The sequence below is a fragment of the Myotis davidii genome, unplaced genomic scaffold (genome assembly GCF_000327345.1).
Source record: "Myotis davidii unplaced genomic scaffold, ASM32734v1 scaffold655, whole genome shotgun sequence".
Classification (NCBI taxonomy): domain Eukaryota; kingdom Metazoa; phylum Chordata; class Mammalia; order Chiroptera; family Vespertilionidae; genus Myotis; species Myotis davidii.
In genome coordinates this window covers 1,724,579-1,749,044 of record NW_006287547.1, presented here as the reverse complement: position 1 = coordinate 1,749,044, position 24,466 = coordinate 1,724,579, and the positions used below count along the sequence as shown (strand labels likewise).

At 34.5% G+C, this 24,466-nt stretch overlaps 1 protein-coding gene across 1 annotated transcript in view; it reads left to right on the top strand.

The window, feature by feature from the left end:
* Nucleotides 1-24,466, top strand: part of RTKN2 (rhotekin 2) — a 60,505-nt gene that overhangs the window by 8,809 nt on the left and 27,230 nt on the right. Inside the window, exons 2-6 of the mRNA XM_006759376.2 lie at nucleotides 4,224-4,282; nucleotides 9,276-9,329; nucleotides 10,687-10,804; nucleotides 13,213-13,407; nucleotides 22,203-22,297. Coding sequence (XP_006759439.2) covers nucleotides 4,224-4,282; nucleotides 9,276-9,329; nucleotides 10,687-10,804; nucleotides 13,213-13,407; nucleotides 22,203-22,297 — 521 coding nt within the window. The remainder of the gene's footprint in view (nucleotides 1-4,223; nucleotides 4,283-9,275; nucleotides 9,330-10,686; nucleotides 10,805-13,212; nucleotides 13,408-22,202; nucleotides 22,298-24,466) is intronic.

The window sequence follows — 24,466 nt, the reverse complement described above, 5'->3', positions numbered from 1 at the left end:
TCTCAGCAGTGAACAAAATAGACAAAAAGCCCTATGCTTACAGAGCTTACATTTTAGCATCGCCTCAACCCGCAATCTATCTTTTATTTAAATACTGAAATACTTTATTTGGCTTTGTAAAAATAATACTAGTCAAAGTCACTTATAGGACCTAATTATGTGTATCATTTAACATTATTGTGATTTTAATAATGCCTCAATAACTAGTTTCTTATAGTTGCTTATATACTATAACTTAAAAATAAGAAAAAGTATAGGTTGCAAGTGAAAATTGTATACTGCTGGTAGTTCTGCAATGAAACATGGTATATATTAAAGACATTACTGGTTTTATTTTTTAAACTTTATATCAGTTGAAAAGCATTTATGTCAAGGTTTGACATTGAAAACTCATCTTCTCAATTTAAGATATTTTGAAGGTATTGATTTTATATCACATAGTTTTAGAATGGTTTAAAATTCCACGTTAAGCATTTCAGTTTTCACTGATTTGCATTGGAGGTGAAGGATATTATAACCTGCTTTCAAATAATAGAATCCCATTTAGAATTCTTTTAATACTTCATTAAGACAATATAAAATACTTACATCATTGTGCTATTTCTCATCATAGCTTGTTAATTTGGCAAAGAAATGCTATTTTACATTCTTACAATATAGGGTAATACAGTTAGGCAATTTTAATACAGATTTTTGAGTAACAAAGTGGCTGGTTGGCACCCTCTGTTGGTCATTTTATTTACCTACAGGCAGTAAAATAAAGTTTAAAAGTTTGTCTTTTATATTCTTATCTATTTTTTAAATTAGCACAAGTCTCAGCAAAATAATACTCTAAACTGAGTTTCTAAGAATAAGGTTCACTACTATTTAGCTGTACTTTTGTTTGAATAATTTTGTGGTTATTTGCTTTTTCCTCAGGCTGGCTCTCTAATTATAGCATTTAGAATTGGCATTAACATTGCAGATTTTCCAAACAAGTATTTATTTAACTGTAGCAAACTATTAGCTACAGTAGCACATTATTAAACAGATAATGTTTAACAATTTTATTGTCAATTTGGATTAATTAGAAAATATTACATTTTAGCACCCTAAATAACAGTTTGAGGAGTTATTTGAATTGAAAATAATTCAAGCTTTAGAAAAATGAGGCTAAATTACTTTAGTTCCTTTCTAATTTTTTTATTACGACAGACTTAATTATTTTGTAAGATTACATAGTTAATTGGATTTACATTATAGTTTGATAATACTTGTACATAATAAGTTTGTTGACTAGTCCTGGTAATACCTATGTAAGTAATTTATAATTATAGGGAAGAAAGCTATTCTCTGCCAGGTGGCTGAATAGTTGGGAAGGGAAATTTTTTTTCTTTAAATATTCAACAAGTTTTCTTTTTTGGTGGTTCTAGTATTTCAGAATATTACTTGCCTGCCAAAGCCTCAAGTTTAATCCAATTTAATAATAGCTAATGGATCTCAACTTGAGCATAATCTATGGCCTATTCCATAAAACTCAAGTTACTTACCATATTAAAGCTTCCTTATATTTTTCATTGAAATAAACATTTTAAGAATTTATATTATTCATTGCTTATATAGAAGGTGTTTTCAGAAATATTACTTACAAATGCCAACCAATTATATGTATATTGTATTTCTTTTTCTTTTTTAAAAATATAGTTTATTGATATTTTACAGAGAGGAAGGGAGAAGGATAAAGAGATAGAAACATCGATGAGAGAGAAACATCGATCAGCTGCCTCTTGCACACCCCCTACTGGGGATGTGCCCGCAACCAAGGTATATGCCCTTGACTGGAATCGACCCCGGGACCCTTCAGTCCGCAGGCTGACACTCTATCCACTGAGCCAAACCGGCCAGGGCTGTATTTCTTTTTCCAATTTGAGAAAATTGAGATTTGTTTTTGGGCCTGTCAGTGTATTATTTTCATCAAAATAGTAGACTATTCAATTGAGTTTTTCACTCTGTGATGAAGTAATAAACAAATTAATAATCTTCAACATGACAAACTAAACTCAAGTGTAAAATTTAGAGCTTGACTCTTTCTTAAGTTTGTGATTTAATGAAACATTACTATGAATTAATCAGTGAATACTTCTATTTTCCACTGAGTGAATTTCCTATCTATCTATCTATCTATCTATCTATCTATCTATCTATAAAAGCCCCGTGACCATTATGGCGGAACAACCGCAATGACCAGAACGACCCATAGCTATGATGTGCACTAACCACCAGGGGGCAGACACAATGAAGGAGCTGCCCCCTGGGGGTCAGTGCAGAAACCAGGCTCATGGCTGGCGAACACAGCGGTGGTGGCGGGAGCCTCTCCCGCCTCCGCGGCAGGGCTAAGGAGTGGTGAGCCAAGCAGGGCTAAGGAGTGGTGAGCCAAGCGTAAGGAGTAAGCAGGTAGGTGGAAAGGAGCAAGCAGGCAGGTGATTAGGAGTGAGCAGGCGGGCACTTACAAACGATTAGGCAGGCGGTTAGAAACGAGGGATCCCAGATTGCTAGAAGGCGCAGGTCGGGCTGAGGGACACCACCCCCCTGCCATGCATGAATTTCATGCATCGGGCCTCTAGTTTTACTATAAATACTGGTGTGACCATAAAGTAATTAGATAGGATTCTGAGAATGTATGTCTTTAAGTATACTATACTACATTACTCTAGTTACACCTAATTTGTGACTCTATAAGCACCATGTAAATGTCCCATATAAGCTTATAAACTTAAGTACATTAGTAAATAATTTTAGCTTATTTGAAGTTTATTTTATCTATAATAAAAAAAGTAGGCTGATATATTTTATTTTCAAATTTGGGCACATGAGAATGAATATATGCAATCTTTTTAAACAAGTGTCCTGAATGAAATGCAATGAGATGTTGTCATACTCTTCTGAAAATTAGTTGGATATACTTCAAGCTCCCACCCACTCTTTCTCTAAAAGCCCTCTCAGAAAATCAAACAGGCCCTGGCTGGGTAGCTGAGTAGGTTAGAGTGTCATCCTGTTACACCAATGTTGCAGGTTCGGTACATATAAGAATAAACCAGTGAATACATAAATAAGTGGGACAACAAATTTATGTTTCTCTCCCCCCACCCCTATAGATTTATAGATATATAGATATATATATCTCCTTCCCCCTCCCTCCCTACCTCTCTCCCTCCTTACCTCTCTCCCTCCCTCTGGTCACTCTAAAACCAATAAATTACAAAAAAAAAGAAAAAGAAAATTAAACAGTATTCAACTGAAAAGTTTCTATCTTTTAAATATTTGAAGTACCTAAGTTAGCCAGCAGTTAATTAGCTAACCAATTTAAATACAGACCAAGAAAAAGTGCAGAGAAGAATACTCTTGGAAATACTGCTCTAGAAATGGAATGCTAATCTCTAAATGTAAGATATTAGGAAATAGGAATATTAGAGAAATATTTAAGGATGGAATTGATTTGCTCTATTAGGAGATAACTATTCTAAAAGATTGTTTTTTAATGGTAATAGTATATTGTAAAGACAAACCTGGAAGTGTTTTGTTATCCCAAGAAATTCCTTTGAGACTTTTTTCTATTGTCATGATGATATTTCCTTTCCACATTTTGTTCTCTCTACAGAGCCATCCCTTCCTTTTTCCACCTAAGATTATTTATTATTTTAGTATATGCTTAGTTTTTTGGAATTTCAAAGAAATGAAATAGTATCTTACTGAATATAAATAAAGAACAGAGTAATTTAAAAATTGTTATATTTTATAAGGATAAGATGCTCCTTGGCAGCAAGTTCATTGGTGGGATGTCATTAACTTTGTCAGGCAACTGTAATCTGGTAAGCTAGAAATATAATTCCTGTAATGGTGACCCAAAGTATTTTACTTTCTGGGACCTGGACAAATCTTATACATATTGTTTAAAAATGTAATCACAGAAGGCTTTTATTGTAGCATAAGCCAGTATATAGTCATCAGGGAAGGAAAAGCTTATGTGAAAAATCAAAGGAAATAGTTCTATATATTTACCTTAAAGCCAGCTTGCTGTTGACTAAACATCTTAAAATTTAAGTCAGGTAGTTCATATTAACTGGAAGTCATTATTATCCATGGATGCATATTTGCTTTTAATATTTAGACATTTGTGAAAGATTGTTCAAACAATTGCTTATTAGAAAAGATCTTTCTTTCATTAGGTTTTTTCCTTTTGACAGTGATGTGAATTTTGAAAGTAAAGAACGAACAGCATGTAAAGGAAAGCTTGCCATATCAGGTATGCTTTAGATGAGTTTTATATTGTTGAATAAATTCTATAAAGTAACTTTCTAGAGTTGGTGGGATTTTTAATTTCCTGTGTCCATTCTCTTCATTTTATTTTGTATACCTCTATCAGAATATTTGTTCTAAAACATTTTTCACCATTATGCTCTACATTATAGAATTTTACAAACTGTTTCATATATATTACATATAGTATGTAGTTTTCTTCTCAGTGCAGCTTTGTGAAATACGTAGGTAGTTCTCTTTTTCTTTAGACTCAAAGGTTAAATGATTTCCTGTTAGTGGTTAACTTGGCTGCAGACTCAAGTCTTTTGACTCTCCATTCCTTTTCTGCTCAGAAGTTTCAATGTTTTTAATGTTTGTCTAGGCTAGAAGTTCCATGAGGGTTGGCACTATGGTTGCTTTGTTCATCTCTGCATACCCAGAAGCTAACATAGTTTTTGCACATAGTAATAATTGCTCAGTGAATATTGATTGGATGGATGACTGGTCTTCATTGCCCATAGAATAAAGACCAAACATTCCTCCCTGAGTTTTTTATTCTGACAACTATTTTTCTAGCTGTATTTTCTACTGCCCATAAGCTGTCTGCTAGCAAGACATATCTCTCCCTATACTGCCTGCATACCCCATGCTTCTGACAGTCAGCTCTCGAAATAACGATATTGTCTTCGGGATCTGTTTGCTGATCTGTAAAGTCTCTGTTATTCCAGCTAGAAATGATGTTTCCTCTTGTCTGAATTCCTAATGCAGTTAGGAGACCCTTTACCACTAGATGGCACTTATGCTGTATTGTCTCAGTTTCTCCAAACTGTTAAGGAAGCTAAAGACAATGGCTTGGAGATGCCACAGATTGATGTGAATACATGGCTGACCCATGTGTACACTAGTTAGATAATGCACCGTATACAAATACTGGAAACAACAGACCTCCACCAGTCCTTACGTAATAACTGGGCAAAAGCCTTGTTCTCTTAGCTCCAGGGACCTTGCTACTGCATTTCAGGCCTTCTCACCCAAGGGATTTTTTTTTTTTTTTTTTTAGAAATGTTCTGAGGATAAACAAAAATTCTCGTATAGGAAGGATAGACCTGAATTTTACAGAGGATGTCATTGTCGTGAATCAGAGGAATTGCCTTCAGCAAAAAATCTGTCAGAAAAAACCTGAACTATATAAAAATCTGTTGCTTGTTTTATAGTTATATATATTCGTGTTTTCATCTTTCCAATTATAAGACTAGAATAAAACATGTCTTATTCCTCCTGTACCCTTTTGTTGCCAAACAGTACTTTTACATAGTAGTTGTTCACTATATTTAAAAGATTTTAATGTGATAGATAAAATATTTTAGATCTCTAAAGGGGATTTTTCTAAAAATACTTAAACATAGTCCTTCATTTCTTGCTTCTGATACAGTGCTACTCAGTACACAAATGAGACATATTAAATTGCTTTTGAATACTCAGGTGACATGGCAGAGTTAATATTTGTTGTCATTTGATAATGGTTTATTAACTGCACCAATTCATGAAATTAGCATTAACTGTACATTTAGAAAACTGCCTAAGTAAAAGCATATAATGTAAGAGAAAAACTAGTTTCCTGACCACAAATACTCAAGTGTAAAAATTAAACTTATTTCTTCATGTGTTCCCTTTTTCCAAAAGATAATTTTAAATTAAATTAAGGAACCGAAACTATCCGAAAATGGGATACATGTGTAATTACTTTTCTTCCTTGCTTAGACTTAATTATATCTCATCTGTATATTTGTAAAAACAAAGAAAATTAAAAACTCATTCACCTTTTCTTTTTTTATAATGTTTCTGAGATTATTGCCAGGAGATACCTGGGTTTTTCATTTTCAGCTTCACCACTCACTGAGAAGATATTTATAAAAGTAAAAGGAATAATTGAGGTTTATTCTGATTATTTCTGCTAAACATGAATTAATTGCATTGTAGTAAAGTTGTCTGAGCTCACTCACTGGCTACTAATCTAATGACTAAAGCCAAATCAGTTCACAAAGTGCCTCAGTTTTTACTTTTGAAAAGTATGGTGGGTAGACTTCTAGGGCCTGGTAACATCAAGTTAGCCATCCTATTATGACTCCTTCATTTTACCATTAAAATGTCAATGAAGACATGAAAAAAAGACATAGGTTAAGAGGAATGTAAATTAAGATTGCGTCAACCATTTGCAAGAATCAAAAAGGAATTTCTAGCATTTGAACCTGAATTTAGAAACCTAGGTGGTGGCTTATACATTTTTGTCATCTGACTATACTTGACCACCTGGGAAATAGATAAGAAGTGTCCATCTTCTCCTCTTGAGGATCTAACATAGCGAGGCATGGGAAAGGGCAAGACTGACCCACAGCCTGTGGCTGTATAGCAAAGGAAGTCAGGGTCCATGTTCCTCCCAGGATAGTGTAAATAGTTAATACCACCCTACTAGAATAAGAACAGCTGTGAACAAGAACAGTTGTGAAATGAAATGAGTCAGCAATTGTGGTAAAAAAGAAGCAGGCTCTTTGACAGGACATTAGCCAAGTCAAAATTATAAAACAATAAAGGCAATCCCATTAAAATCAAGAACAAAAGAACAATGTCTATTGTATCAGTATAATTTAACAGTTTTAGAAATTCTAGCTAAAACGGTAAGAATGAAATATGAAACTCCTGAAAAGAGATAGACATATTCAATACTATTTGAAGTTAATAGATTGCAGACCTAGAAAATCTAAGGAAATTTACTGAAATATTATTTGAATTAATAAAGAATTCAGTAAAAATGGCTGATTCAAGATAAATATGCAAAAAGTGGTATAGCTGCTCTCAAAACCAGCAATACCTTGTTAGGAAATATGATGGCAAAAAAATATATCTCCTTTACAATAAAAACACAAAAAAACATCGACTACCCTCAAGAATAACCTTAATAAAAATGTGAGGGTAACTGTATAGTGTTACTCTGTAAAGACAGAATATTATAACGTTATCAGTTCCCAAATTAATTTGGACAGTAGAATTGTAGTAAAACATTTTGGAGGAGGAAATTTGACAAAATATTCTAAAATTCATACAAAGGAATTAGCAAATAAGAGTAAGATGTTGCTGGAAGATGTATTTGTAACAGCAAAGTATATTATAAAGGTTCAGTGATTATAATAGATGGTACTGATAGTAGGTTTGTCATTAATAAACTATTCAAGTAGATCCATAAAGTATATAGCCAAGGAACAGACACTTAGAATGACATATGATAAAGATAGCATCATTAAATCAGTAAAGAAAAGAATATTATTAGATATAAATGGAGGTGCAACAATTATTTTTATAAGAAGGATAATTATTTTTACATTTTTACTTCACATACTTAAATTCTCACATAGATTTAATAATTAACTTTTTAAAAGTACATACTATAAATAATGTTAAAAGAGAGAGAGAGAAATGGGCCACAGTTACAAACAGATTTACTGAGCTGGCCAATAAAATTATTAACATTTTTCTTGTTAATCAAGAAAATACAAATCTAAGTAATTAAATCCTATCACTTGACTATTAAATTGGTAAACATTTAAAAAATTATTCAATGAGCTGCATGTAAAGTGTTTAGCTTGACACATAAAGAGAGCTCAATTAGTAATATTTTTATGAAAACTGCTAGGGCAGCAATGGGAAGGGCACTCATACATACCTGCCTGGTTAGGTAGGTTAAGGATGAAGGAGTTATATAAAACTTTTATAGAAAGAAAGTTAGAAATAGGCATTAAGAACCTTAAAAATTGAATTCTAAGCAAATAAAAATCTAAGGAAAAGATAATGGAATCTAAAAGTGAAGCATAAGCCAAACAGCTTATTGCATAAAGATTTTTAATTATTTGAAAGTGGCATAATTAATAGATATTAAAATATGCACATAAACTTCTTAAATGTACTAGGGAAGTGTCTTAAACAAGTTTTCCATAAAGACTTGAGGTATTTATATAGTTTTTGTACTCTGAGTAATTAAAACTAACTACACTTTACCATTGAGATCTCAACTGTGCTACGTAACACTAGTTCACACATCTTAATCTACTTGATAGAGCCTCTTTGAAAATATAGAAGCGCATAGGAATGTCAGAAAAAAATGATACTACTATTAATCTAGTATTGGAAGTAAAGGGAAGAATGGAGGGAACTAGGAAGGAAAAAATTTGACTACATCACAGTTCTAGATTAACTTCTAGAATAAAGACCAGTAACACAATTACTTTAGAGTTTGAAGAATGTGTGAAAGAAAGAATGTATGTTTAGATCACTTTTAGAACATAAGACTTTTTTCTTGAACTGAAAGAAGTAATGCGTTCCTCTCTTTAGTTTTATTTCTTGAGAGAAATGTTGCAGTTTGTAACATGAATATACAAAGATCTACAAATTCTTTTATAGACAAGTTAAATCTTAATGGAGAGTTTGGATCCGTTTGTGAAGAGCTGGGCCTCCCCTCGAAAATCAATGACCTTACACAAGTCACTTAATTTTCCTTATCTTTAAAGTTTGCATAGTGGGTAAAAGTTCTGAAGTCTTTTCTGCCTCTACTATGCTATACATTTTGAGGTGTATCTCACTACTTTTGCTGCTAACCCAAGTAGAAATTCAACACTAGCCTGAATTTACAATTAGTAAACTATAAATTAGCTTACTTCAAAAAAACACATAAATCTCAGAATGAAAATGTTACAGCATAACCTTATTATAGACCTCGCTTAATAAATTTGTATCTGAGTTAGTTTGTAGTAAATTATGTAAATACATACAACATTTTATATATCTAATTGAAGCTGTTTCTTAAAAAAAATTATCTGTGTTGGAATATTTAAATTACAAATTTTAATGGCTTCAATGGTCAGAATCCATTATGGAATTCACAGGTTCATTTCACTCTTAAGAAATTTACCAAAATTATTACCTGTCATTTATTTTTCCCCTCTTTATAGATATTCGAATACCACTAATGTGGAAAGACTCTGATCACTTCAGCAATAAAGAACGTATGTATAATTTAAATTTGTAATTAAAAATTATTTTTAGTGTATAGAAAAATTTATGTGATTGGGAGAAAAGGCTGCTTCCACACTGAAATAAATTGATGACATTTGACAGAACAAGCAAAATGTTGCTGAACTGTGTTTTTTGGAATTTTAGTATAAATATGCTGTAATTACTTGATACTAATTAAAATAATGCAGATCTAGTATACTTTTAGTTGTTGATAGGAGCCTGTGCAAGGACATTATGTAATCACTTGTAAAGGAAGGGAAGTGTGGAACAAAAGAAAATGTTTAAGGAGTGAAGGTAAAGGCAACATTTCTTGTATTTCACCAGAAACTAGGACATGTTTTCTGCCTTGTTTTGTTTCTTCAGATTATTTAACAGGATGTAAGAGAGAAAGATTTTTAGCTTGATCTGATTTTCTTTTTTCCCCTTCAGCATTTTACAGCTTTATATAGTCTTCACAAATTCATGTGATGCTGAGGTCATGGAAATTAACCTCAAATGATTTCTAGCTGTTAGAGGCAAAGCAAAAAAGATATGATAATCCTTTATCTTTCTTGTCTATTGTGATAGCTTTCTTTGTTTCTCATATTTAAAAACTGAACCATATTGAGCATAATTAGTTTTATATGGAGAATCCAAAATCAGGTTAGTATATTTGTTATTCAATTAGGAAGTGTAATTTACTTTCCAAAAGAATACATGTGGGGATTAAGAACATCTTTCTGATTACTACAGAAAATAAGTTTTTCTGAAGAGCTACATTTTCTCAATAATGAGGACTAAGCCCTTTAATCACCTAATATTTTTTAAAAACATCACCAAATTAAAAGGCCCAGCAGCAATGTTTTTTGTGTTCACATGTCTACTTTTTATTGTTTTTGTGGTTTCCTCCCTTGCTGTTTGGTGGAAAATGTTTTGCTGTTGTTAACGTGCCTGCTCTTAACCTTCTATAATAGAAAACATTTTTTTTTTAAATAGAGTTGGAAACCAAAATGACAAAGGTAATAATAACATATACATAATAATAAAGTTGCTATTAATTAAAGCTTAAATGGTTTTCCAGGGATAAAATTTATGAGTTTGGTGATTGTTTTAGGTTGTCAAGAGGCTTATATTTTTAATTTTATTTTTTACATTCCATAGTTTAATTGTTTTAATTGAATAAAATATTAATATATACTGACAGAACAGCCACTATAAAAAAGTTAAGGATTACAATGTACAGAAATAAGAATCTATTAACCAATATTTAAGCTAATATTTTTTTGTTTTCAAGTAGGTTTGAACATAATATAGGCATGACTTGTCACATGGATCATGGCTTTAAATGGTTTTGTTTTTTCTGTCTAGAATCACAGCGCTATGCCATTTTTTGTTTATTCAAAATGGGAGCTGAAGTTTTTGATACTGACATGGTAATTGTCGATAAAACAATCACAGATATATGTTTTGAAAATGTAACCATATTGTAAGTACTTCTTTATCTTTGGAGAATAAAAGTAATTTAAAATTCTGCTTTTTTTAAAGGAGGGTATAATATTGGGTCTTTGGGTTATTTTTGTAGCATTAGATCTTTAAGTGTTTAAATTTATTTTAAAAATTACTTTATTCAAAAGAAGCCCATTTCTGCATTTGAAATTTTCCAATTTAAAATAAAATGGAAATCATGTAATATTAGTAGAAATATTTTGACATTGGATATTATTAATTTTTATTAATTTTTACAAATGTTTATAGTTTACTTATTAACTAAGTTATGAATACAAGGGAATCTCATAACAATTCTTTATTTAAAGTGAATTTGGGCATAAAACAGGTTCTTATGTCTCATATAGGAGATTTAGTTATAAAAATACTAAAATAGTATTGCAATTTTCTTTATGAGATGGTCCTCAAATATGTACCAGAGGAAAAGCACTTTAGTAAAATTTGAGATGTTCTTTTTCTTATGGTGGACTTCTTTCATGTACTCCAAAACAGTAAAAAATGGGTGATCCTCAGGGCTGTTTTTATTGCTTCTGCTCTTTTATAGGCTCATTTTATTGTGGTCATAATACAGCACCAGGAAGAGCTCCTTAGGTAGCCATAGATACCATTTTTAACTAACATAAGTCTTTCCTGGACCCTTCCTGACGTTCTGTGGACCTAAATCAGCATGTGATTTGTATTTCTCTCAGGGTTTCAAAGATACTATCTTAATATGTAAATATTAGTAGCTATTTAACTCTTAAAATAAAATCAGTATACATAGTTTTTGCCACTTTCAGCTATGGAGGTATACAGTTGAGATTTGAGAGTACAAGTTTTGCCACTCACATAACATAACATAAAAAAAAAAAAACTATTGCAAACCATGTTTTGTGGCTTCTGTCCAGTGTCCCATAATTGTGTAGCACAGAAGAATAAAATCCATTGTTCTGAGTTATTAGCAGTAGCACAGGCTTTTTTACAAGCTTTATTGAACCAAACAATTTATTTAGGATCTCCAAAATATCACCAAGTGCTTTCATAATTGAGACTAAAAAAATAATTTTTCTTAGTTACCTAAATACATTTATTTCCCTTATCAATTATTGCATTTTTTTCAGTCAAGGTCATCCTGTTATGGGCTCTTTTCTTCACATCACTTTGCTATTGTTTGTTTTACCACAAAGACAAAAATCATAATTTTTTTTCTGGGAAAGAACAATCTAAGTTACTTGGGAAGACAACGTATGATTTATACTTTTTAAAAAATTCTGTAAATATTTTAAATTGTTCTAAAAATAATAGCAGTCAAATGTTCTAAATGTTGTTTAAAAATGTGCTTTTTGTTATGATTGTTTTTAATAAGTGTTCAATATTTATGAGTCTCTGGTTTTCCTCTAAATATTGACATTTGTTAGTCATTACCAGGAATACTGTATGTTTAACAGTTGCCAAATAATAAACTTTAAAAATATCTGGAAATTATTCCTTGGATTTATGCAAACTCTAAATTGGCCATTTAAATCTTAAAAAGGCTACATTTTAAAAATCTCTGAGGCTGATGGATCATCTACAGGCAACATGTACTTGATGGGCCTCTTCGGCAGTTTTAAGCATGTTGGATTGTCAGTACCACCTCAGTCTTTTAAGGGGAAGGTAGTTGATTGTGTCTGATAAAGGGCAAAGCCAATCTTAGTGTTTGCTAAAATTGCAGAATTTCTGCAGATTGGTATACTAAATATTTGAGTACTTTTATGCTAGGTTAAGAATACAGAAATTAAGACAGCACTTGCCCTCAAGGAATTTATGCCTTGAGTCTATCTCTTTACATCATTTTTTGTTTGTTTTCCCCTATATAATCAAATATTGAAGTATTATTTTATAGTTATTAGGCACAAAGGCAGAATGGGTTTCAGGGGGGAGGTAGCAGCATGTGGTGAGTGGACTGTACTGTGAAAAAAAGAAATGAAAACTAAAGGTTTTAGCAGAAGGAAACCTTTGTTTCTCCTTTTTTATTTTCAAACATTTTTTCTTCTGGGGGGAATAGTCATTTCAGGAAATCACATGTATAATATAAATACCTTAAAGATAGCTGTTAAAAGGAATGATAAGAAGAGATAGCATTGGCAACAAAATGACCAGAACATTTTATTCTTTTTCTTTAAGTAATATGCATGGACATACCGGTTTAATTGAGTTAAGGTTGACCTACTTTAGAAGCTGGTAGCTCTAGAAGTTTCAGTGATTCTTTCAGGTCATTTAGATACTAAATATACACTAGGAGATTCTGAATCATTAACATATATGAACATAAACCTATATGCTGATTTTAAATGTATGAAAACATCAAAGGATGTTATAATTTTATTTTCTGAGTTAAATTTCTAACATGAATACTATTGTTTTTAGTAATGAAGCAAGGCCAGACTTTCAGATAAAGGTGGAAGTATATAGTTGCTGTACAGAAGAATCTTCTATAACTAACACACCCAAAAAATTAGCTAAGAAACTGAAGACATCTATAAGTAAAGCTACAGGGAAGAAAATGCATTCAGTGCTTCAAGAAGATCATGAAACGTGTTTGTCCTTTGGTTCTGCTATTTCGTAAGTTTCTAATACAATATTTATAGTGACATAGTGTATTTATATATTAGTGACATTTTAAAGTATTGTGTGTGGAGTGTATGTTTACATTTTAAATGGGAAAAACATCCTGAAGCAGAACAAAATTTAGCTGTCAGACATATACCCCACTGAGAGAGCCTTAATATCTTACTTTGAAAGTAGGAATTTGGGTGACAGTGTATTTTTAGTGATTTGGAATTCCAGTATCTACCAGAAAGATAAAATGTTTTTCTTTAAAAAAAAAAACACCACACATATATTTTTATTGCCCAGCCAGTTTTGCTCAGTGGATAGAGCATCAGCCCAAAGACTGAAGGGTCCTAGGTTCGATTCCAGACAAGGGCACATGTACGTTAGTTGCAGGCTCCATCCCGGGTCCTGGTCGGGCGTGTGGGAGGCAACCAATCGGTGTGTCTCTCTCACATTAATGTTTCTCTCTGTCTCTCCCCTTCCCTTCCACTCTCTCTAAAAATCAATGGAAAAATATCCTTGGGTGAGGATTAACAACAACAAACATTTTATTTATATACTACTATTAGGGGCCCAGTGCACCTTTGAAAGGAATTGTGGACTGCAAGGCTATGGTGGGCACAGGAGAGGGTCTTGGTCCATCCTCCGTGCTCCCACCCAGCCCCTCCAGCTGCGCCCCCTCCCCTACCCCCATCCCCTGTCTGCCGGCAGCCCCATTCCCCCTACCGCCGCTCCCATGTGCTGACAGCGCTGGCCCTGCTCTCACCCATTGATGGTGCAGAGCGACTGGGGCCGGTGCCAGCAGCGGGTACAAGCAGGGCCGGCACTGTCAGCAGGTGCAAGCGGTGGCTGCTGCCCCAATTGCCCCTCAGGAGCAGGGGGAGGTGAAGAAGCCCTGAGGGGTGATCAGGTGCCAGCAGCAGGTGTGAGCAGGGCCTGCGCCAGCAGCAGGTGCAAGCGCCTGGCGGGACCGTGTCATGCGTGAGCAAAGAATTTTCAGTAACCACCAGGGGCTTGCCCCTATGACAGTGACTGGTGCCCTGCCTTGGTCTGGTGCCCCTGCTCACCTGCTCCACCATCCCGCTGTGGCTGGTACCCACCATGTTCCGCACTCTGCCGCCTGCTTCCGATGCCCACCATGTTCTGCACACGCCCCCGGTGGTCAGCGCATGACATAGTGACCAGTTGTTCCGTTATTCTGCCATTTGGTCTATTTGCATAGTAGGGTTTTATATATATACATTTAATTGATTTTTAGAAGAAAGCAAAGGAAGGGGGAGAGAAACATCATAGGTGGCCCCCTGTATAGCCCCTATCAGGGATAGAGCCAGCAACATTTTGGTTCCCCAACCAAGTGAGCCACACCAGTAGCCAGGGCTGAAATGTTTTTCTTGAAAAGGGACTGTACGTCAAAGTATTTGCTACATATCAGTCTGCTAATTAGTTTTTTAGGTCATGCTTTATTCTTAGAGATTTTTAAAAACATATTATCTTTATCACAAAGCCACATTACCATTATCACACTTAACAATAAAAAGTAAGTCCTTAATGCCATCTGATATCTAGTCTGTATTCAAATTGCCGCAATTCTATAAAAGTCCTTTTTTGATTTGTTTGTGCAAATCAGAATCCTAACAAAGTTTATAATGCTGCATTACAGTGAGTCTTTTAAGTTTCTTTTAATCTTTAACAATTTCCCACCTATTTTTTTCTTGCTATTATTTATTGAAGAAACCAGATCTTATAGAATTTCCCATATTTTGCATTTAGTTAATTATACATTTGTGAATTTTTTTAAAACATCTTTTTCTATCCCCTGCATTTCCTGCACCTAATAAGTAGTAGATCTAGAGAACTGATTAGGTTCGGGTTCTGTTTTAGGGCAATAATACTTCATATTGATTATATGTACTTCCTACTAGCTCCCATTAGGAAGCCTTGTCCCACTTTTAGTCATGTTAAAATTGATCAGTGGGTTCAGATGTTGCCAGCCTGATTTATCTATTATAAAGTTCCCTAGCAATCTTTTATCTAATATTTTAGCAGCCATTATTGATCATTCATTATTTCACTAGAGATTATAATTTGGTGACTTTCTACATTTGTCCTACTTTTTTTTTTTTAACCTGGAATTCTTTCAAAGAACTTCCCTTCGTGAACTCTCTGGATGTAAATGCAAAAAACTGATGAAGGAAAGGCAGGAAAAATACTTGTTTCTTTTATTTACCTAATTTTAGAATGGTAAGTTGATATGGAGGTGATCAATGTTATCTTTTATTTGAACTCTTGAATTTTCATATATTTGTGTGTCAGTCTATTATAGGTATTACTCTCTTTGAAGCCTAATTGTCCCATATGTGATCTATGGGAAGCTTTTAAGCTGATTTCTGCGTCGTTTTGACCCAACCTAATTTCTAATAGCTTCTTTGCTTTATGACACAAGATGTTCCACGTTCATCTTGTATTTTTCTGTCCAGACCTGGAATTACCATTTCTTCAAGGAGCCCTGGTTTCTTTCAGATACTTTCTTTAAACACTGTGTTTGTTGCTTCACAAATCACTTTGTGTTTATGTTTCTTGGGAAAACTGTTGATCGGGCTACATTCCTAGAATTTCTTTGCATGTTTTAGTAGAGTTGGCTCTTCAGCATGCGAATAATTTCCCTATAATTACAAAAAAAAAAAACCCCAAATATTTTAAGTATAGATCCTGTAAATATCAATCATCAGAATGTAATTAAATAACTTTTCATGTCAGCTATATTTCATGTGAAAAATGCCTTGGGACTCTCTCTAGTATTGTGGCTTTCAGTCAATTTTGTTTGAGACCCATGGTAAGAAATACATTTTACATTATGACTGAGTACATACACAGCTACATAAGCAGATTTCATGAAGCAATACTTATAATAAATTCACAAATGTATAATTAACTAAATGCAAATATAACTAAATGCAAATAGCATTTATATTATATATTATATGTGTTATATATAAATGCTATTTATATTATAATGATCAGACTTTTTAATTCTAGTTATTTTCAGTTTTAAAAAAATGCTGTTTATGAATTATTAAATTGATTTCATAATCCATAACTAGGTCCCATCCACACAAAAATAGTCATAGAAGATGCCTTTCCTATTATAAATATCATTAAAAAAGAAGAAAGGGGCCCTTAAATTTTCTCCCTATAGAATTAAGGCCATTTGAAAAGTCTTCTAGGTTAAGATTATGTCAAGTACTGGTATTTGCTGAAAGGTGCTTTAATTTACCCATCTGTAATCCCTTTGTAAATGGGAATAAAGATAATAATGTAATTATACCTAACTCCACAGGATCATTATGAGATTCCAAAAGATAATTTATGAACTTGGTACTTGGTAAGCATTTAATAAATGTAGCTCTTACCATTATTGTTACTCTTTTTACTGTTCTGAGAGCAGTGCTTTTTCTGAACTATTTTTTCAAACTCATGCTGAAGCATTGCAGTTAGAAACTTGACATAGGAATAAAAAAATATAGACAGATCTTTTAAAATTTAAAATCATTGTTTATAATTTCATAGAAGATAATCTCAGTAATGTTAGAACTTGTATTTAAGCTATATTCCTCTTCTAAGCCTAAAGGAATTTTTGAAAATAAAATTATTTGGTAAAAGTGCTTTTTAGTCGGGATTGTCATATTTGTTTTGAAATGTTCCTTCTACTTAGATTTGTCATTCCACTTGATTTATACCTGAATCCAAACAGTAATTGTCTTTACGAAACTTGCATGTCATATGTTTATTTACACCATTAAAGTTGGTCAAAAGATAGAATAAAACCTTTTACCACATTTCACCAAATCATATTCTTCTACTTTCAGCACCTATTGCACTTCTGGTGTGAATCCAGAGTACACGAGGTTAAACTCATGGTCCAGGGCTACACCCACCTGATACTTCCTCAACTGACCACTTCAGCACTATAAGAGGTTGAGAATCTCATTAGTAATCAGAATGCATAGGAGATCTATTTAATTTTATTTTAATTTTTTTGTTAATCCTCACCAGAGGATATTTTTTCCATTGCTTTTCATAGAGAGTCAAAGGGATGGAGGGAGGGGGAAAGAGAGACAGAAACACATCAACCAGGGGGTAGGGAGTGCACCTGCAACCCAGGTAGGTGCCCTTGATCAGGAATCAAACCCAAGACCCTTCAGTGCGTGGGCTGACACTCTAATAAATGAGCCACACCAAAAGTGATCTAGTTCAAGATCACTGCAAACATTCCTAGTATAGCTTTTAATTTTCAGCCAAAATGAGCACAAAAGATCAAATTTGGGCAATATATATTTTCTCTGGAAATATGACATTGATCAAATATAGCTGTTCTTCCTGAAAAAAGTGCATTTTTTTCAGACTACCGTTTAAAGTAGTGATTTACTTTTTTATAACATTTTTGGATACCCCCTCAATCTTATAACAATTGGCCTATTTGATTTAAAAACATAGCTGATTAAACTTTGGGGAACTCAATATTAGGATTGGCTAAAATGAATGAGTGTAATGTTTTAGTAAGAAAATGTTATCCTGACAAGAATGTTTTAAAAGTGAGATCATTGTTGGTTTTGGAAGCATTACCATTGTAATTAGTCATGGTTTAAAAATGAAGTAACTTGAAATATCATCAGAAAGTATTGTTTGATCTAAAAGAAGACAGTGAACATTTTTGGTAATTTTTAGCTTGCTCCCTCATGTGATTTCATTTATTCATTTTATTTGTGGAATTTAGCTCATTGAAATTCCTTGAGCTAGATTTTCCCAGTGCCTCTAAATAGCTGAATTAACTTACTTTATGCTCCTTTAAGAAATATTTAGTACATTCTTTTTCAGTGAGCAAATAAATATACATCATTTTAAACAATCATTTTGTGAAAACTGGTAAAATTGAGAATAATTATTTACTTGAAAAAAAGATGCACTGACTTAAAAAAAGACTTAAAAAACAACACCAAACCTTGGACTTAAATATTTAACTTATTTTCATTAAATTTTATCTATATACTGGTAACTTCCCAATTTAATTCTCCAATATGTTTCCCTTTCCTAACTTCAGAGTCACATATCCAGCTGCCTACCCTTTATACCAAATAGGTATCTAAAAAAAAAAAAAAATCTCATACTTAACTTATACAAAACTAAATTCGTACTTCCCATGTCTATTCTTCTTATAGTCACCCTCATTTCCATTTTTGTAGTTGCTCAGGCCAAAAGCCTTGGAGTTGTCCTTGACTATTTACTTTCTTTTGCATTCACCAGATGTCCACATTGCATGAACTTCAAGAATATATCAAGAATCTTACCATTTCTCACCACCCTACTCCAGACCTGCATCAGCTCTTGACTGGTCAATTGCAGTAGCTTTCTAGTTGGCATCTCTATTTTCACTCTCTTGGCCTTTGTGGTCTGTTCTCCATACTGCAGCCAGAGGGATCAAATATACAAGTCAGATGATAGCACATACCTCAAAACCTACCATTTGTTTCCCATTTTACTCAGAATAAAACCCAGTGTTCTCGTCATGCCCTACAAGGCACTGTAGTGCAGAGTGTCTGTCTCCCACTTACCTTTGGACATCTCCTCCCTCTCCCTCACTGCACTCCACACACTAGCCTCTTGTCACACACACCTGGCATCACTTTCTTACAGCAGTTAATCCACCTATTGTCAATAGCCTCTGTCCTGAAAACAGCATATTCTGTACTATGCTAACGGAGAGTCGGTTTCCCATTGTTTTAAGTGGGAAAAATGATAATGTGGTTCCATAATATCTATATATCAATGAAATTATCATGTTGAAATAATTCTTAAAATATTACATGCACCCTGATCACCAAACAGCTAATATGATTGTTAATAGGCAGTTTGTGTGTAGTAATATTTGCTTTTTCATTGTAATTGCCATCCTCAATTGCTTTATTGTTTTATCCACAGTTTTCTTTAATACTTCCTTAAACCTTTTTTTTTTTTTTCGAATGGGGATAGGGGCTCCGGGGGACTAATTGTCTAACACTAGGGAAAAATAAGAGCTAATTATGAAAGGCACTGTAGATATTTGTTCAGGGTAAAATCAAGAGAGAGTGGCCACTCTTTGAGTATCAGGCTGGTGCCTCTTAGCTCTAGCAACAGTGGAGATTTGTTGATACTTAATGAACTTTTCCAAAATTGTGCATATGAGTCTGACATTATACCAGTTACTATATTCAGAATGTAACTTGAACTTTACTTATGCATTGTTTTGTTAAAAAAAAGTTTTGGAGACAGGAAACAGATATCTCTGGTTTATGATGGTTGCATATTAAGATCAAGATAAACTAACTTATCATGCTGTATGCTTTATACAGCAATGTATGTCAGTTATTTCTCAATCTAACTGGAAAAACAAAAAACAAGGTGTTCTCAAAGTGAGTAACATTCTGTGGGGTATAGCATTATTTACTAACGAAGCACATGCATTGCATACTTACTACATGTATACAAATTTTTCTTTGTAATAGAGATTTTATTAGAGATTTAGTAAGAGACAAAGAAGGTTTATGAAACATATAACCTGGCACAATTAATAAAAATTTCTTTCAGACTTCTCTCTTTTTCTCCAAAGTTCATCTGTATTTCTGTCTGTCCATCTACCTGTCCTCTTTTTCTTTTTAACAACATGCTCCTTAATGTTTTGAATGTTTTATTTTGGAAAATTAAAAAGTCATGAAAGTCTTAAATTTAAATTGCTAGCACAGAAAATACAATTATTTGAAACAAAAATTCATTTTTTATCATCACAGTGTCAGGATATGAAATGTATCATCAAAAATTTCAGATGCCTTGGCAATAGCGCTACTTTAACATAATAAAAAAATAGGATTAGTAATGAAATCCCCCATTTCCTGATACTATAGATAAAAATTCCAAATCTTTAAAGTTGATAAACCAGCAGGAGATTTATTCCTTCCCCAAGAAATAAATATGAATCAGATTCCATCACTACCCTTCTTATTAACCTTCTCCAATGACTTCCCAGTACACTTGGAATTAAACCCACCCTTCTTCCAAGGCTCACAGCCTTAGGTGAGCTAATCCCTGCCTGTAGTTCTAACCCTGTGTTGTACCATGTTTGCCACCTGCTCACTATGCTTCAGCCACACTCATGTTTTTTCAGCCTCTCTTTGCACACACTGTTCTCTCTGCTTTTCTGCATTATTTGCTTGTCTCCATGCTTTTATTCATAACTGTTAGCTCTTCAGAGAATCCTTTCCAAATTCCCCTATCTAGCATAGCTCCTCAGTATTCTCATACCTTTTGTTTCTTTCAAAAAACAAAAAAGAGTTGCATTATTGCTTTCAAATGCCAATATTTGATTTATCCCTCTACTTCTCCCCTCCCCCTTCTGCATCAGAATATAATATTGAGTCTTGTTTATCGTCACCTTACATAAGACTTGGCAAATATTCAGTGTTCAGTTAATATTTTTGAATGAATAGAGATCCTTCTGAATAAACATTTGTAAAGTAAACCAAATAATTTTCAGGTTTTCTTATGATAAAATAGCATAAAGAGGTAAAGAGGATTAATCATTTATGTTAACTTTAGCCTGTCATTCATAACATCTAAATGTGTGTGTTTTTTATTTTGGTAAAAATACATAAAATAAAATGTACAATTTTAACCATTTTTAAGTATATAAATCAATGGCATTAAGTATATACACAATGTGGTACAACCATCACCACCATTCATCTCCAGAACTTCTTTATTTTTCTAAACTAAAACTCTGTACCATTAAGCAATAGCACCCTGCTTCTCCCTCCACTCAGCCCCTGGAAATCTACTTTCTGCCTCTGAATTTGACTTTTCTAGCTACCTCATATAAGTGGAATCATACAATATTTGTCCTTCGTGACTGATTTATTTCACTTAACATAATGTCTTTGCATTTCTTCCATGCTGTAATCTGTGTTAGAATTGTCTTCCTTTTTAAGGCCGAATAATTTTCTTTTTTTTTTTTTTAAATGTATTTTATTGATTTTTTGCAGAGAGGAAGGGAGAGAGAAACATCGATCAGCTGCCTCCTGCACACTCCCCACTGGGGACGCGCCCGCAACCCAGGTAGATGCCCTTAACCGGAATTGAACCCGGGACCCTTCAGTCCGCAGGCCGACGCTCCATCCACTGAGCCAAACCGGTTTCGGCCGAATAATTTTCTATTGCATGTATATACATTTGTTTATCCATTCACCCTTGAATGGACACTTGGGCTTCTCCCACTATTTCGCTGCTTTTTCATGGGTTTACATATATCTATTGGAGTCTCTACTTTCAGTTCTTTGGGGTATATACCACAAGTAGAATTGTTGGATTATATGGTAATTCTGTCTCTTGAGGAACCATGATACTGTCTTCCATAATGGTTACACCATTTTATATTACCATCACCACTGTACAAAGGTTCCAGTTTGTCTACATTCTGGCTAACATTTGTTATTTTCTATTTTTCTTTGTTGTTGTTTTTTTTTTAGCAATAGCAATCCTAGTGACTTTGAAGTATTATCTCATTGAAGTTTTGGTTTGCATTTTCCTGATCACTAGTGGTCTTGAGCATCTTTTCATGTCTTTATTGGCCATCATATCTCTTTTTAGAGAAATGTCTATTCAAGTCCTTTGCCCATTTTTTAGTCAGGTTTATTTTTTGTTGTTTTTGAACATCTAAATATTTTATGCAGTACGAATTATACTAGAGTACTGAAAACATGTCTCCTCCTCGCTTTCAGTGGTGCAAAGTATAATTTGCTAGCTCATACTACACTGACCTTGGAAAATGCTGAGGATAATTTCAAGACCCATAATCTGTCTATTAATGGAAATGGTAAGTACAGTCTATATTTTACTTATTACATATGTTATGTTGATATATATGTGGTGAGAGTAATAACTTCTAATTTTAAGATGTTCTCCTGGAGTGGATATTGGCTTAAATAATGTAGGCATGAGTGATTCTCTGGGTTTTCCAAATATGTCCATCCCTTTCCCCCAAAAGTGAACAGTTTATTTTCCTCTCTCCATGCTATTTGCCAGAGATTTGTTTGTGAGGCTAGCTTAGTGAGAACAGAAAGATTTTGTATATTCTGAATCCTTGTCTTTGACTTGAAATTGATGACTTCACCACCTTCTAGTTGGCAATAAGAGACCTATCTTATTTTTAAATTTGAAATTGAGGAAGCCAACCCTTCTTGTTGCTAGCAGAGGATATAAGAAAAGGTAGGACTAAATTAATCTTAACCCTTTTCTCTCTGGATGATATTGGTAGTTGTAGTTTATCCAAAAGAAATATGTAGCAATATGTAGAAATAATTATTATAGTTTACATGTTATATACTATTGTGAGAGGTATAATAAAATCTACTATGATTGTGGATTTTTCTAGTTCTCTTAGTTATATCTATTTTTGCTTTATATAATTTGAACCTTTGATATTTGATTCACACAATTTTTAATTGTGTATTTTATTCCACTCTTTTGCCTCAAACTGTACTCATTTTTATGTTTTAGAATGCTTCTTCTAGCAGGATTATATATTAGATTTTAATTTTTATCCAATTTGACAATATTTATGGGTATTTTTTTACTGGAGCATTTAGTCATTTTGCTTCTAATACTAAATAGTCTATAATCTACATTATCCTATATAATAATCCTATATAATAAAAGGCTAATATGCTAATAGACTGAATTGTGGAATGACCAGTCACTATGATGTGCACTGACCACCAGGGGGCAGACACTCAATGCAGGAGCTGCCCCATCATGGTCAGTCTGCTCCCACAGGGGGAGTGCCGCTCAGCCAGAAGCTGGGTTCACAGCTGGCGAGCACAGCGGCGGTGGCGGGGGCCTCTCCTGCCTCTGCTGCAGGTGGGCGGTAATGAGCAAGGGGTCCTGGACCGCGAGAGCCCCAGACTGCAAGAGAGATGTCTGACTGCTGGCTTAGGCCTGCTCCCTGTTGCCCCGAGGGGTCACCGATTGTGAGAGGGCATAGGCCGGGCTGAGGGACACACACACACACACACACACACACACGCACACGCACACACACACACACACCCGCTCAGTGCACTAATCTCGTGCACCGGGCCTCTAGTATTAAATATTTGGGTTTAAATCTGCCATCATATCCTGTGTTTTTTCTGCTCTGCCTTGCCTTCTAAAGGACCAATAGTTTCATCATTTCAGTTTTTCCTTGTCTAATTGAAGCTATAATCCTTTTTTTAAAAAAAATATATTTTATTGATTTTTTACAGAGAGGAAGGGAGAGGGATAGAGAGTTAGAAACATCGATGAGAGAGAAACATTGATCAGTTGCCTCCTGCACACCTCCTATTGGGGATGTGCCCGCAACCAACGTACATGCCCTTGACCGGAATCAAACCTGGGACCCTTCAGTCTGCAGGCCGACGCTCTATCCACTGAGCCAAACCGGTTAGGGCGAAGCTATAATTCTTTTTCTCATCTTTTAGAAATTACTTCTAGAAATATTATTTATAACTAGAGGCCCGTGCACGAATTGGGGTCCCTCAGCCCAGCCTTCACCCTCTCCAATCCGGGACCCCTCAGGAGATGTCAGACTATCTCTCGCAATCCAGGACCACTGGCTCCTAACCACTTGCCTGCCTGATCGCCCCTAACCCCTCTGCCTGCCTGCCTGATCGCCCCTAACAACCTCTGCCTCACCCCACAACCAGGACCTAGGATTCCCTCCTCCGGCCGGGCGCAGGCACTCAGGACCCAGGCTTCCGTCCCTCTGACCGGCCGCAGGAACCCAGGTCTTAGGCCGGCTTCTCCTGGGCCAGCCTCAGCTGCAGGCGCTGGCTCCCGGGACCACGGGGGGGGCGGCTTGTCCCTCTCCCGGGCCGCAAGCAGGCACGGCCCCGTTGGTGCCCAGGACCACAGGGCATGTGGCTTGTCCCTTTCCTGGGCCACAGCCCCAGCTGCTGGCACCCCGGACTGTGGGGGACGTGGCTTGTCTCTCTCCCGGGCCACC